Genomic DNA, 15,601 nt, shown 5'->3' on the forward strand with positions numbered 1-15,601 from the left:
TGTGCGTGCGCATGTGTGTGTGTGTGAGTGAGTGTGAGATATTACTAAGTTGTGTTGTGGACCGTGTTCTTCAGTTTCCGGCAGAATTGGGCTGTGGATCGAGTGGGTAAGTGGCAGGAACTGGAGTATGCGAGTCCTGCGTATCCGGCCTTCGCCTGCGGATCCGGATATGTGGCGTCCCGGGATCTGGTGGAGTGGCTGGCCAGCAACGCACAGCATCTGAAAGCGTACCAGGTGCCGTCTCATACTAGAGGATGATGTGTTTTCATGACCTTCTTCAAAATACAAAGGGATTACTTTTTAGAATTACCCAGCATGCAACTATATCATGATAAAGATCCCTATAAACAGAAATCCATGATGACAAAGACATGCGTGACACCATTAGCAGCCTGTTCATAAGCGAAGCTCTCTCGAAATCAATGCTTGCAGAATCAGATGTGTCTGTACCGATTTCATTCGCTCTAGATATCACACATTTGTTCTGGACCCTGAGTCTCTAATCGGTTTCTCACTGTTACAGAGCCACTGAACCAAGAGAAATGCTGCTAAATTCATTTAGATGATGTATACAGTAGATATTTACAATGTTTTCTGCATGTAAATGCATGATTTCACAGGGAGAAGATGTGAGCATGGGCATTTGGATGGCTGCGGTGGGACCTCGCAAATATCAGGTGAAAAAGACATTCATTTTACAGCTGCACACCTTCAGAAAACAACTACTGCCTTAATATATCAATAATATATATCCATCCATCCATCCATCTTCTTCCGCTTATCCGGGGCCGGGTCGCGGGGGCAGCAGTCTAAGCAGAGATGCCCAGACTTCCCTCTCCCTGGACACTTCCTCCAGCTCTTCCGGGGGGACACCGAGGCGTTCCCAGGCCAGCCGGGAGACATAGTCTCTCCAGCGTGTCCTAGGTCTTCCCCGGGGTCTCCTCCCAGTGGGACGTGCCCAGAACACCTCCCCGGAAAGGCGTCCAGGAGGCATCCGAAACAGATGCCCGAGCCACCTCAGCTGACCCCTCTCGATGTGGAGGAGCAGCGGCTCTACTCTGAGCTCCTCCCGAGTGACCGAGCTTCTCACCCTATCTCTAAGGGATCGCCCAGCCACCCTGCGGAGAAAGCTCATTTCGGCCGCCTGTATCCGGGATCTTGTCCTTTCGGTCATGACCCAAAGCTCATGACCATAGGTGAGAGTAGGAACGTAGATTGACCGGTAAATCGAGAGCTTTGCCTTACGGCTCAGCTCTTTCTTCACCACAACAGACCGGTACATCGACCGCATTACTGCAGAAGCTGCACCGATCCGTCTGTCAATCTCCCGTTCCATCCTTCCCTCACTCGTGAACAAAACCCCAAGATACTTAAACTCCTCCACTTGAGGAAGGATCTCTCCACCAACCTGAAGTGAGCAAGCCGCCCTTTTCCGACTGAGGACCATGGCCTCGGATTTGGAGGCGCTGATTCTCATCCCAGCCGCTTCACACTCGGCTGCAAACCGTCCCAGTGCACGCTGAAGGTCCTGGTGTGAGGGGGCCAACACGACAACATCATCCGCAAAGAGCAGAGACGAAATCGCGTGGTCCCCCAACCTGACACCCTCCGGCCCCTGGCTGCGCCTAGAAATTCTGTCCATAAAAATTATGAACAGAACCGGCGACAAAGGGCAGCCCTGCCGGAGTCCAACATGCACCGGGAAGAAGTCTGACTTACTACCGGCAATGCGAACCAAGCTCCTGTTTCGGTCATACAGGGACCGGACAGCCCTTAGCAAAGGACCCGGGACCCCATACTCCCGGAGCACCCTCCACAGGCCGCCTCGGGGGACACAGTCGAATGCCTTCTCCAAATCCACAAAGCACATGTGGACTGGTTGGGCAAACTCCCATGAACCCTCCAGCACCCTGTAGAGGGTATAGAGCTGGTCCAGTGTTCCACGGCCTGGACGAAAACCGCACTGTTCCTCCTGAATCCGAGGTTCCACTATCGGCCGTATTCTCCTCTCCAGTACCCTGGCATAGACTTTCCCAGGGAGGCTGAGAAGTGTGATCCCCCTGTAGTTGGAACACACCCTCCGGTCCCCCTTCTTAAAAAGAGGGACCACCACCCCGGTCTGCCATCCCAGAGGCACTGTCCCCGACCGCCACGCGATGCTGCAGAGGCGTGTCAGCCAAGACAGCCCCACAACATCCAGAGACTTGAGGTACTCAGGGCGGATCTCATCCACCCCCGGTGCCTTGCCACCGAGGAGTTTCTTGACTACCTCGGTGACCTCAGCTAGGGTGATGAACGAGTCCACCTCTGAGCCCCCAGCCTCTGCTTCCTCAATAGAAGACGTGACGGCGGGATTGAGGAGATCCTCGAAGTATTCCTTCCACCGTCCGACGACATCCCCAGTTGAGGTCAACAGCTGCCCACCTCCACTGTAAACAGCGTTGGTAGGGCACTGTTTCCCTCTCCTGAGGCGCCGGACAGTTTGCCAGAATCTCTTCGAGGCCAGCCGATAGTCCTTCTCCATGGCCTCACCGAACTCCTCCCAGGCCCGAGTTTTTGCCTCCACAACCACCCGGGCTGCAGTCCGCTTGGCCTGCCGGTACCTGTCAGCTGCCTCAGGAGTCCCACAAGCCAACCAGGCCCGATAGGACTCCTTCTTCAGCTTGACGGCATCCTTTACTTCCGGTGTCCACCACCGGGTTCGGGGATTGCCGCCTCGACAGGCACCGGAGACCTTACGGCCACAGCTCCGAGCCGCCGCTTCGACAATGGAGGCGGAGAACATGGTCCACTCAGACTCAATATCTCCAGCCTCCCTCGGGATCCGGTCGTGGCTCTGCCGGAGGTGGGAGTTGAAGATCTCTCTGACAGGAGATTCGGCCAAACGTTCCCAGCAAACCCTTACAGTACGCTTGGGTCTGCCGTGTCTGTCCAGCTTCCTCCCCCGCCATCGGATCCAACTCACCACCAGGTGGTGATCAGTTGACAGCTCCGCCCCTCTCTTCACCCGAGTGTCCAAGACATACGGCCGCAGGTCAGATGAAACGACCACAAAGTCGATCATCGACCTACGACCTAGGGTGTCCTGGTGCCACGTGCACTGATGGACACCCTTATGCTTGAACATGGTGTTCGTTATGGACAAACTGTAACTAGCACAGAAGTCCAATAACTGAAAACCGCTCGGGTTCAGGTCGGGGGGGCCGTTCCTCCCAATCACGCCCCTCCAGGTGTCACTGTCGCTGCCCACGTGAGCGTTGAAGTCCCCCAGTAGAACGACGGAGTCCCCCGTCGGAGCACTTTCCAGCACTCCTCCCAGAGACCCCAAGAAGGCCGGGTACTCTGCACTGCCGTTCGGCCCGTAGGCACACACGACAGTGAGAGACCTATCCCCGACCCGTAGGCGCAGGGAAACGACCCTCTCGTTCACCGGGGTAAACTCCAGCACATGGCGGCTGAGCTGGGGGGCTATAAGCAAACCCACACCAGCCCGTCGCCTCTCACCATGGGCAACTCCAGAGTGGTGAAGAGTCCATCCTCTCTCAAGGAGTGTGGTTCCAGAGCCCAAGCCATGCGTAGAGGTGATCCCGACTATCTCTAGTCGGAACCTCTCAACCTCACGCACGATCTCAGGCTCCTTCCCCGCCAGCGAGGTGATGTTCCACGTCCCTAAGGCTAGTTTCCGTGTCCAGGGATCGGGTCGTCGAGGCCCCCGCCTTCGACTGCCGCCCGATCCTCTCTGCACCGGCCCCTTACGGCTCTTCCTGCAGGTGGTGAGCCCACTGGAAGGCGGTCCCACGTCGCTCCTTCGGGCTGAGCCCGGCCGGACCCCGTGGGGAGAGGCCCGGCCACCAGGCGCTCGCATACGAGCCCCAACCCCGGGCCTGGCTCCAGGGTGGGGCCCCGGCTGCGCCATACCGGGCGACGTCACAGTCCTTGTTTTATTGTGCATCATAAGGGGTTTTTGAACTGGTTGTGGTTCAAAAATATATTAAAAAATATATATATATACACACATAATAATCTATATGTGATCTAAAATTAACGTTAATAGATGTATATTATTAGATTGTGTGTGTGTGTGTGTGTGTATGTGTGTGTGTATAAATATATATATATATATATAATTTATTATTATTTCAAAATTATTAAATTTATTTTTCCGCTGCACACCTTCAGGAACCAACTACTGCCTTTATGTATATACACTCACCGGCCACTTTATTAGGTACCCCATGCTAGTAACGGGTTGGACCCCCTTTTGCCTTCAGAACTGCCTCAATTCTTCGTGGCATAGATTCAACAAGGTGCTGGAAGCATTCCTCAGGGAGTTTGGTCCATATTGACATGATGGCATCACACAGTTGCCGCAGATTTGTCGGCTGCACATCCATGATGCGAATCTCCCGTTCCACCACATCCCAAAGATGCTCTATTGGGTTGAGATCTGGTGACTGTGGAGGCCATTTTAGTACAGTGAACTCATTGTCATGTTCAGGAAACCAATTTGAAATGATTAGAGCTTTGTGACATGGTGGAAGTAGCCATCAGAGGATGGGTACATGGTGGCCATAAAGGGATGGACATGGTCAGAAACAATGCTCAGGTAGGCCGTGGCATTTAAACGATGCCCAATTGGCACTAAGGGGCCTAAAGTGTGCCAGGAAAACATCCCCCACACCATTACACCACCACCACCAGCCTGCACAGTGGTAACAAGGCATGATGGTTCCATGTTCTCATTCTGTTTACGCCAAATTCTGACTCTAACATCTGAATGTCTCAACAGAAATCGAGACTCATCAGACCAGGCAACATTTTTCCAGTCTTCAACTGTTCAATTTTGGTGAGCTCTTGCAAATTGTAGCCTCTTTTTCCTATTTGTAGTGGAGATGAGTGGTACCCGGTGGAGTCTTCTGCTGTTGTAGCCCATCCGCCTCAAGGTTGTGCGTGTTGTGGCTTCACAAATGCTTTGCTGCATACCTCGGTTGTAACGAGTGGTTATTTCAGTCACTGTTGCCCTTCTATCAGCTCGAACCAGTCTGGCCATTCTTCTCTGACCTCTGGCATCAACAAGGCATTTCCGCCCACAGAACTGCCGCTCACTGGATGTTTTTTCTTTTTCGGACCATTCTCTGTAAACCCTAGAGATGGTTGTGCGTGAAAATCCCAGTAGATTAGCAGTTTCTGAAATACTCAGACCAGCCCTTCTGGAACCAACAATCATGCCACGTTCAAAGTCACTCAAATCAACTTTCTTCCCCATTCTGATGCTTGGTTTGAACTGCAGGAGATTGTCTTGACCATGTCTACATGCCTAAATGCACTGAGTTGCCGCCATGTGATTGGCTGCTTAGAAATTAAGTGTTAACGAGCAGTTGGACAGGTGTACCTAATAAAGTGGCCGGTGAGTGTATATGATAATATACATATGATCTAAAATAAACATTAATATATGTATATAATGAGAGAGTATATATAGATATATTATTATCATTTCAAGAACCAACTATTGCCTTGATTTTATATATAATCAATTATATAAATATAAAATACACTATATACTGTGTATATATATTTTTTTTTTAATGAAAGAGAATATATATATATATATAATTATTATTTATCTTAGTCCTTACTGTTATTTGTTATTGTAATATTGTATTTTATTTCATGTGTAATTCTTTGCCAGTATTGATTGTAAACACAATCATGCATTTTAAGTACTTTAAAACTGAAATATATATATATAAACTACCATATATGACTAAATTCTGCATTTATCGAGCCTGAACACACAGCTCTTGTTGATGTGGAGGTTTAGTGTCCCGCTGCACACAGTCACACTGCCGGCGGTCACATGTTGATTTCTGCAGCATTACGCGTTTCGTCATTCTTGTATTTTTGCAGCTCATATGAATAAGTGGATAAAGGCATCTGAAAAATGCAGTTTCATTCGATGCATTATTAAAGGTCATTATGCACTGCATTAAAGGTCTATATTTGATCAGTTCATGCATTAACGGCACACTGTAAAAAGTGTTCAGTTCACTTAAAAAAAAATTTATTGTAAACCCATTGCCTTAAAATTAAGTAAATAAACTTAATGCTTAATTGAAAAAAATTAAGTTATATGAGCTTGACAATTCCACATTACTTAATTTTTTCGATTAAGCATGAAGTTTATTTACTTAATAATTTTAAGGCAACGGGTTTCCTCAATTTTTTTAAGTTAAATCAAATTAAATCAATTAAAACTGACTTAACTTAATAATTTTAAGGCAATGGGTTTCCTCAATTTTTTTAAGTAAATAAACTTCATGCTTGATCGAAAAAATTAAGTAATGTGGAATTGTCAAGCTCATATAACTTAATTTTTTTCAATTAAGCGTTACGTTTTTTAGGCAACGGTTTTACAAATTTTTTTTAAGTGAACTGAACACTTTTTACAGTGTTAATGCATGAACTGATCTAATATAGACCTTTAATGCAGTGCATAATGACCTTTAATAATGCATCGAATGAAACTGCATTTGCCAGATGCCTTTATCCATCACTTTATTCATCACTTTTTACAGTGTGGGAATCAAACCATGACATTGATGTTTCTGCCGGAGTGTCATAGGATTCTAACGGGTTCTAATGTGTGTGTTGTTCCGTGTCGTGTGTGTGTGGCAGGATTCAGGCTGGCTGTGTGAGAAGGAGTGTTTCGTGGACATGTTGTCGTCCCCGCAGCATTCGGCTCAGGAGCTGCGCTCGCTTTGGGAACGGAAGAGGAAGTGTGGCGATCCCTGCGGATGTGCCTGAACTCTGATGTCTCACACTCTTCTCTTCTCTTCTCTTAATAATGTTCACTTGTCCTTTTCTGTTGTTGGTCACAGGCTGGCTTTGAGGATCCACCAGAAGACGAGACAAAACTCCAGGGTTTGTGAATCGTCAGGGCAGCTTTCCTGTTCTTTATCTTGTCACGTGTCTTTCTGTCACTATTGCTGCGAGTTCTCAATCACCAAACACGCAAACCCTTTTCACTGCTTTTAGCTGAGCTGGACGCCAAAATTGTTACATTGAAATGTTCATTTATGAACAATAAAAACAGTGCAACAGGTTGTAAATGTGTCTGTTTGTGTGATGAGGAATCAGCGTAGAGCAGCTTCTCAAGGCAAGACATTACAGGTGATTAGGGTAAGAATTAACAAATGGATATCTCCATACTTTGCGTTAAGAATTGCATATTACAAGTTTTCTGAAATGTTATGTTAAATATGTAAAAATGATGCATTATGTAATAAACCATGCACTCATTTTCATGCATTTCCTGAACAGAAATCTGAACACTGGATCAAGCGAGCTTTAAAATTCTTCAATCAAACTTCTTTGATTTTGTTGAGTTTATTGAGATTTCTCTATTAATCATTCCATAAATCAGAACATACTGTCAACAGCCAAAAGTAATATTTTCACCATGTTTTAGGAATAAAATGTTCTATGAATCAGGTGAATGATATATGAACAAACCTTCAGAATACAAATGTGAAAATTGTAAGTTTCTGACTCAAACTCACAGCCTTTATATATTTGCGAGATTTTAAATTCAATCCATATCTTTTAAAGTCCAATAATAAAATAGGCCAAAATTAACAATCGCACACAAAAAAAACTCTACAAACTATGTATTTGCCCGTAGTGTCTTGCTTAAAGGAATAGTTCCCCCAAAAATTAAAATTCTGTCATCATTTTCTCATCCTCAAATTGTTCCAAACCTATATGCGTTTCTTTCCTCAGCTGAACACAAAAGATAATATTTTGAAGAATGTCAGTAACCACAGTTGGACCCCATTGACTTCCATAGAATTTTTTTTCCACACCATGGAAGTCAGTGGTGCCCATCAACACATATTGTTCAAAATATCTCGTGTCAACAGTTGAACTATCCTTAGCTAGCTTTTTCAGGAAGATTCTTGGATATTAAAAAGTCGCTGGTGACCATGTTTTAGAGCAAGCTTTTAGAAATCACTGTTAATCTGAGGTTACAGAGCTCAAATCGAATGCTGTAATGTGGTTTGTTTCACATTTAATGCGTCACTGCATCCAGATTTACCTCAAACACAGACACATCAGCAGTGAGCTCAGAGTTCATGCTGGTATTTTCTACCTCTTGATGCCTTACTTGCTCATCGCTTCTCTCCACATAGTGTCAAAAATTATAACTGAAATGAGATATGGCTGAATGTTTTTTATATCTCCTTTTCCAAGTGAAGGCCCTTTTAAGGCATTCCCTCAATCCCCTGTAAAGTACATCGCCTCAAAATACACGAGGACTCAGCCTGAGTGAATCATTCTTCTGTTTCCGCATGTTCTTCTCAGTGCTTTTAGTGAACGAACAGAGATTGTGCAGAAACTATTCTGAGCTGGTTTGACAACACAGATCATTTCAGTTTAATGCCACCATCTGGAGTCAAAATTATATCATCCCATATTCAATCCAAACCAATCCTGGCATGTTTTAACAATTTAACATGTAAAAATGCATCGAAAGTATTTTAAATATAAAATGAAGGACTAGAAGAGGAAGTCTGATGAAGTTTTAATACTTAAGGCGTTTGAAGGTTCAAGTATGTCGGATGTAGGCCGCACCGCGGTACCGCCGGGGAACTTTCACTCCTCTGTAAAGTTTGTTTATTAAGATAACTGCTCTCTAAATAAAATTTATAGAACGTTCTTATAATATTTTTGCCAAATTTACACTGCAAATGTGGCACAGAAGCACTTCAGAGCTGGCGTTTAGGTGTCTTTACACACCTTTAAATGCATCTTAGAAGTGGCATAAATGCATTTACACAGCAATTACAATGGTAAAGTTTGATCCTACACTGCAAAAATGCTTTTCTTACTTAGTATTTTATATTATGTCTTGTTTTCTGGGATGTAAATCAAAATTAAGAGATTTGTTGCTTTAAAAAGCAAAATTATCTGCAAATGGGTTAAGAAAACAAGACATAAAATCTTATGGTATTTTACTCATATGCATCTTGATTTAAGAATTTTTAGATATTTGGACTGGAAACAAGACAAAAATACTAAGTAAGAAAAGCATAATCCCGTCTCAGACCCTATAGGGTCTGAGACAGGTCAGAGCATGCATAATTTAGTCTGGTTTTATGCTGCATTGTAACTCTACATTGAATTTTGAGCAGGCACAGAGAGCTGCCTTAAAGGTATTGTAGGTAGAGATTTTATAAAAAACTTTTTTCCAAATTTTTTTAAACTTTCTATATATATCAATGCATAATTAAAATGTAAGTACTCTGATAAAAAGAGTATAAAAATCGAGTGACTCTAGACCGTTTAATCTGCACTAAACACAGCTCATTATTTCCATCCGGGACGAAACAAAGGATTGGCTTAGGCGACTGTCACTCTCTCGCAACCATGGCAACCACCCTTTTGCCACACAGGACCTGCCCACTTGCGCGTACCCGTTTGATTTGAGGAATTCAAGAGGCACGGAACCTAGGAATAGCAAAACAATGGCAGAGAAAGACCAATCAAAATTCACATATGCAGTTCGCGAAGGCAAACCAGCCAAAAAAAGGAAGAGAGTAACGTTACTAGAAAAGGTAATGAACAAAAAGTCTTTGGATAAACAATGATTTATCTGTCCTCGAGCTGACGATGCAGTACTTGTCTCTGGAGTGTAGTCCTCATCAGAGTCAACAATGCTTTCATCATGGAAACTCTTACATGCAGAACACCATATATGTTATGAATGTTACACGAAATTCATCTTAATCACAGAGTAAATGATGGCAATGGAAAAACGTGTATCATGCAACCTGTTTTTAGCTTTGCCTTATAGATAACTAGCTCGTTAGCGAATCAATAAATATATATTTTAAACTTTACCGATATCAATATGCTAGCTTGATAGTGAGTACAAAAATACAATGATAAAGTTAGATTTTTTTTATTACATGTGATTCTGACATGATGTCACTACATGCACTGCGCTCCTTCCTCTCCGCTCGTCTCAGGTAAATAATGCGTCTTCAGCTCAGCGGTCGGAGTCGCGAGTTCATGTGTTTTTGGGGCGTGGATTTGGAAGGAGCCCAGAAGGGAGGGGGTGGAGTGAATGAAAATAATGAGCTGTCTTTAAAGGGGTCATATAATGCCATTTTTGTACAAGCTAATATGATTCTTTAGGGTCTAAATTAAAAGTTTGTAATATACTTTAATTAAAAATTCTCATTAGTATTGTATGAAAACACTTATTTTACCTGGTCAAAAACAGCTCTGTTTTCAGCACGCCGTTTCAGTGCATATGACTTTAAATGATCGAGCTTTGCTGACTCCGCCTCTCTGTTCTGTGTACACCAGAGCCGGCTCTTGCGTACACCGTTTGTAACACAATAACCATAACACGTTGTTCAGTATAAACGTGGGATTATGCATTATATTGAGAACGTCATACATAGAAAACATGCCGTAATGTACCCTGAGTGTAAACCTTAGACGCATTCATCGTGAAGCGTGCAGCTAGCGATTTACAAGGATTAATATAAATATTAATATAAAGTTTAATAAAACGTTACACTCACTTCAGTTGTTCTAGAGGTTCAGCAGGAACACGAATAGCTGGTACCGATCTTTTTTCAGGAGCAGCTGCTTAGCAAAACCAGCTTTATACTGACCCTCGTTTATAAAGCAGTCTGCTGAGAAATGATTCGCGCAAACATGAGAGCATTGACGTTGCTCGTGGGGAATATTCCCTTCGAAAACAAACTCAGCCACTGCGTCTTCAGCGGTTCGGATTTAGGAACATTAAAATGACTGTGTTCGTTATTACACCCAAGAACAGAACACCACAATCGCTCAGACGCCATTCTGCTCATAGACAGTGCTCCAGCACATCAACAATGACCGCGCCGGTCCGCGCAGACTATGATTAACAGCTCTCACGAGCGAGGGCGGGTCTGTGTTGAAACGCTCCTGTCAATCAACAATCGTGGGAGGGGCTTCCGAGCGTGTGACGTCACACGGTCGAACGGCTCGATTTGAGGCAGGGGAAAACATATAAGGAGATTAAAACAAAAACACTGGATGGATTTTTATCATTATATGATGGTTGTGTACAGACACTGCCAACACACATTTCAGTACAATCAACTTGTAAAAGTGCATGTACCATTATATGACCCCTTTAAAACAGTCGTGAGAGGACTACAGACATTCGATTTTTATACTCTTTTTCAGAGTACTTACATTTTAATTATGCATTGATATATACAGAAAGTTTAAACAAATTTGGAAAAGAGTTTTTTTTGTAAAATTCCTGCCTACAATACCTTTAACTTGTGGCAAATTTACACTGCAAATGTGGCACAGAAACGCTTCTGAGCTGGCATTTAGGTCTTTACACAGACTTGTGAATGCTGCTCAGAGGTGGCATAAATGCATTCACACAGTAATTTTAACTGTATATATTGATAATAGGGACTGGGGTGGGTCTGAGCAGGCATAATTTGGTCTTTTTGCATCTTTACACTGAATTTTGAGCGGGCACAGATCAGCCTTAACTGCATCTTTATACAGCCAAATTTAGGCGGCTCTGTGCAAGCTTTAATTCAGTGTAAATATGCAATGCCTTATATAATGTTTATATTATTTGTTATTTTTATAGCATTTGTTTTTGTTAAAACTCATTTTAAAATTGTAGTTTAGTTATTTTCAAAGGTATGTTTCCCACACTTTTAATTCCTGTGTAAATGCATTTCTGCAGCTTCAGACCAGCATTAAACAGCCTGTGTAAATACGCATTTTCGTGGTTTTATGACGCTTCAGATTTGGTTTCTGTGCTGCATTTGCTGTGTAAAGATGCCTAAAGCCAGATTAGTTATGCCTGCTCAGACCCACCTCAGCCCCTAGTATCAAATCACACAGTTGTTATTGTTTTTTTATTTTTTTTTTTTTATTTTTTTTTTTATTCAACAATTGCACAGTTTACAAGAACGTTCACCTCCAATGTAAAAGTAATACATTGTGCAGTTTCCATCATTGCGGGTGTTTAACATAAACAAAACAAAGACTCATATCATCACATTTTGCCAGGGGAAGTACGGATTTACAAAAATATATCAAATTGTTTACACACATTCACAACACAGTTGTTATTGTGTAAATGCATTTATTCCACCTCTGACGTAGTATGCTGTGCATGTAAAGAAGTTCACAGCAAGAACTATAAAGATAACTTTATTAGCGAGGTCGTTGTTTATTCTAAGCGCGTGCTTTGTCTGCCGCTTTACACGTGAAACTCAAATAATTTGAATATCGTGCAAAAGTTCAATTATTTCAGTAATTCAACTTAAAAGGTGAAACTAATATATTATATAGACTCATTACATGCAAAGTGATATTTCAAGCCTGTATTTGTTATAATTCGATGATTATGGAATATTACAAATACATTTTTACTTTACCTGATCATCATCATCATCACCTCATCAAGCTGAACAGCTGTAACGAGTCTAGATTCTGACCAACACCACAACACCATACCCCTCCAACACAGGGCTTTTCGTGAGAAATGTTTAGTTTTTCACTTTAATGTGTCGTGTTTATTCATAATGAGTGTGTTGGAGATGAGGAGAGGCTGAACTCGTGCAGATTTGCAGAAGCTGCTGATGTTTTTCAGGTGAGTTTTCAACATTCATCAACGCTTCCAAAGTCAGTAAATTATTCTTCTCACTTCTGGAGTCGCGAGTAGGCCTACGAGCATTAAAGTAGCCTAACTTACTTTGTTATCGGAAAGAACAGGAATAATGGAGGACACCATGTTTTATTCTCGCTTATTTATTAGGAAAATCTACAATCTTAAACCAAATGATAACGTCCCATTCACTGACAACCAAACATTCACCACGCGATCTAGTCATCTTGCTGACGATTCTCGATTTTAGGTCTAATATAGGCTATTTTCGCTGTGTATAAAACATACGCTTCGTATGATTATTCATAACTATAAGTATGTAGGCCTAATACTTTAACAACAAGGCGATGTAGCTGTTGTAGAAAACTAATATAAAGAATAGTAGTCGGAGAAGCAATCGTTCTCCCCTCCGCCATGTTTAAAGTCCCCATGAAATCAAAATATATATATTTTTTGCTTTAAGTATGAATATGTTAGTCTACGATTATCTTTAAGTTAGTGTGCTCCAAAACAATGACAAAATTGACATCAAGAAGATAAGCATTCAAAACTTGCAGTCTCTCACTTCCGCCAATATGGATAAATGATTATTTATGGATAAATGATTATTTATGGATAAATGAAATTTATGCTCTGTATAATCTGAAACTCCGCCCCCTAATTATAAACACGCTGAAGCTGTGGCAGAAATCGGTCACTCTTTACACATCTACTATTGTCTACATGGTGAATGGCACAGTGCAATAATAAGGGGATGTTTCAGACAGTGTAAAATGCTTTCCATTGAGGCGATTCAGGCGAATAAAGTCTGGTTTATTGGAACATGGAAACTCATATTTACGATAATTCTGAAAGCACGTATTAAAGGCAGCAACACCATGAGAGCACATGTAGAGGCTATCTATCATAAGTTTTGATGTGGAAATGGACGTTCCTGCTAAAATACACCATAATGTATCCATAAAGATCATAATCAATCTTATATTTGGCACTTTTGGCAGAACTCTCCACCAAAATAGACCTCAAGTTAAATGGCATAGGCTATAGCCTATTATTTAATAAAAAGAAAAAAAATCATGTGAGGGAGTCTATTAAATATTCTATTAAATAGGTCAATTTTAATTTTATTTATGAGAAAGAGGTATTTTCAGTGTTTAATCAGCTAAATCATCGACTGCAACGTTGAAGAGCCTCGTTTTCATGCCAGAAACACCAAATATTTTAATTTTTTTTATTCTGGTTCCTCAAACTTCTCCAGGTTTTTCATCTGATTTCACTTGAATTATTTACTTCAGTCCCCCAGCGATTTTAAATTAGGTTACTATTTTAATCATTTAAAACACATTTGCGTGTCCACAATTCTCTTATGTTGGTTAATGGGCACATGCCGCCGTTAAATGTTGTTTGTAAATGTTTTGCTGTTATTTTACGGTTTCTTTTTCAAACTATTGGGCAAAATAACTAAATAAAACAACAAATAAACGAACTGATAAGCGTTTCGTTATTAAATGAATCCTCATTAAGACTCAACTTAGCGCCATCTACTGGCGGGTTTAGTTTAATATTTTTTCCATTACATATTTCTATATTCAAAATTGTAATGGTTTACACATTAATCTTATTGCATTTTGTCTGCTGTAATTGTGTAAATACTAGGGGGCAAATATCACACCTTAATGGAAAAAAAATCACTCTTTTAGATGTTTACATTTTTATGATTTATGATCAATTCTGGTTTAAAGAAGAAACCTAAGAAACCAAGTATGGAGCAGAAATGCAGCAGGACGACACACACTTTAATTTTGCTCAGCACTTGAACAAACCTCTAACACTAAGTACACCATTAAATATTTTTCAGCACATTCCCATTTGAAGTTATAGTTTTCATTACAGTTTCTCTCAGGTTTATGTAATTCCACACCAACTTCTGAATCCTGCTGAAATGGCACAGCAAAGTTGGACCACAAAATTAGAACTGGCATAAGAACCATAATGAGGTTAATAAAATGTGTATTTTATTGCATTACATTTTTTTATTTATGAAATCACTACTCACTGCCCTGCTCTATGTAATTCTAGCGGTTGCTTTTGTGTCTCTATTGCGCCACCAGGTGTTGAGATTCTGTTCTGTCATTTCATAAGAGGAAAGAAATGATCAATGACATTAATGCGACTGACTGGCAAAATTAGCATCATATCAGGAACTGCAACGTTTTACCCACAATAAATATCTGACTAGTAACACATGACAATTATTCTTCAAATCACATGACAGTAGTAAATCTATTCATGCATGCAATGTACATTAGTTTCCTCTTCATGAGAAAAACAGCAGCTCAATACACACTTGAGGAAGACTGTAGTGTATGAAAGTGTTTATTCACAGAAGTGTTCCCTGAAAACATTGACCTCCGCTATACGAGATCAAATGTGCACATATTTGTTTAAAGGTAAAAACAAGTGACCTTTCATACACCAAACACTGTGAGATATCATCCCAGTTCACGATTTCAGAGGTATTCCAGCACCAAAAGTGACGGATCCATCTTTAATTCTTACCATCATCAACATCAGTCAAAAACCAAAAGCTGCTAAAGTGTAGAAAGACATGAACTTGATTCCAGGAGTGTTAAAGCTGACCGTAAGGCCGAGTTTCAGCATCAGCATCTGCAGAACTACAGGGAACAACACGAGTCTTGCTCTGTGCACTCGGGAACGGCAATCGGCTCTTATTTAATAATATTTTAATGGCAAATAAAATTCACAAAAATTGCCCAGGTCACATTTCACCCCAAAATCATAAGCAAAAATATAATAAAAATATTAATAATAAATGTTACACATATATATATATATATATACACACACACATTAGTTTAAATACACTGTGTGTGT

The 15,601-nt window shown here is 41.6% G+C and overlaps 1 protein-coding gene across 2 annotated transcripts in view; it reads left to right on the forward strand.

Moving 5' to 3' along the window:
• Positions 1-6,979, forward strand: part of b3galnt2 (beta-1,3-N-acetylgalactosaminyltransferase 2) — a 34,793-nt gene extending 27,814 nt beyond the window's left edge. For both annotated transcript variants that reach the window (XM_056232660.1, XM_056232661.1), the window contains 3 exons: positions 75-234; positions 621-677; positions 6,679-6,979. In XM_056232660.1, coding sequence (XP_056088635.1) covers positions 75-234; positions 621-677; positions 6,679-6,807 — 346 coding nt within the window. In that variant the 3' untranslated portion in view covers positions 6,808-6,979. The remainder of the gene's footprint in view (positions 1-74; positions 235-620; positions 678-6,678) is intronic.
• The last annotated feature ends 8,622 nt before the right edge of the window (positions 6,980-15,601 follow it).

The sequence above is a fragment of the Rhinichthys klamathensis genome, unplaced genomic scaffold, assembly GCF_029890125.1.
Source record: "Rhinichthys klamathensis goyatoka isolate OS25496 unplaced genomic scaffold, OSU_Roscu_1.1 h1tg000352l_1, whole genome shotgun sequence".
Lineage (NCBI taxonomy): Eukaryota > Metazoa > Chordata > Actinopteri > Cypriniformes > Leuciscidae > Rhinichthys > Rhinichthys klamathensis.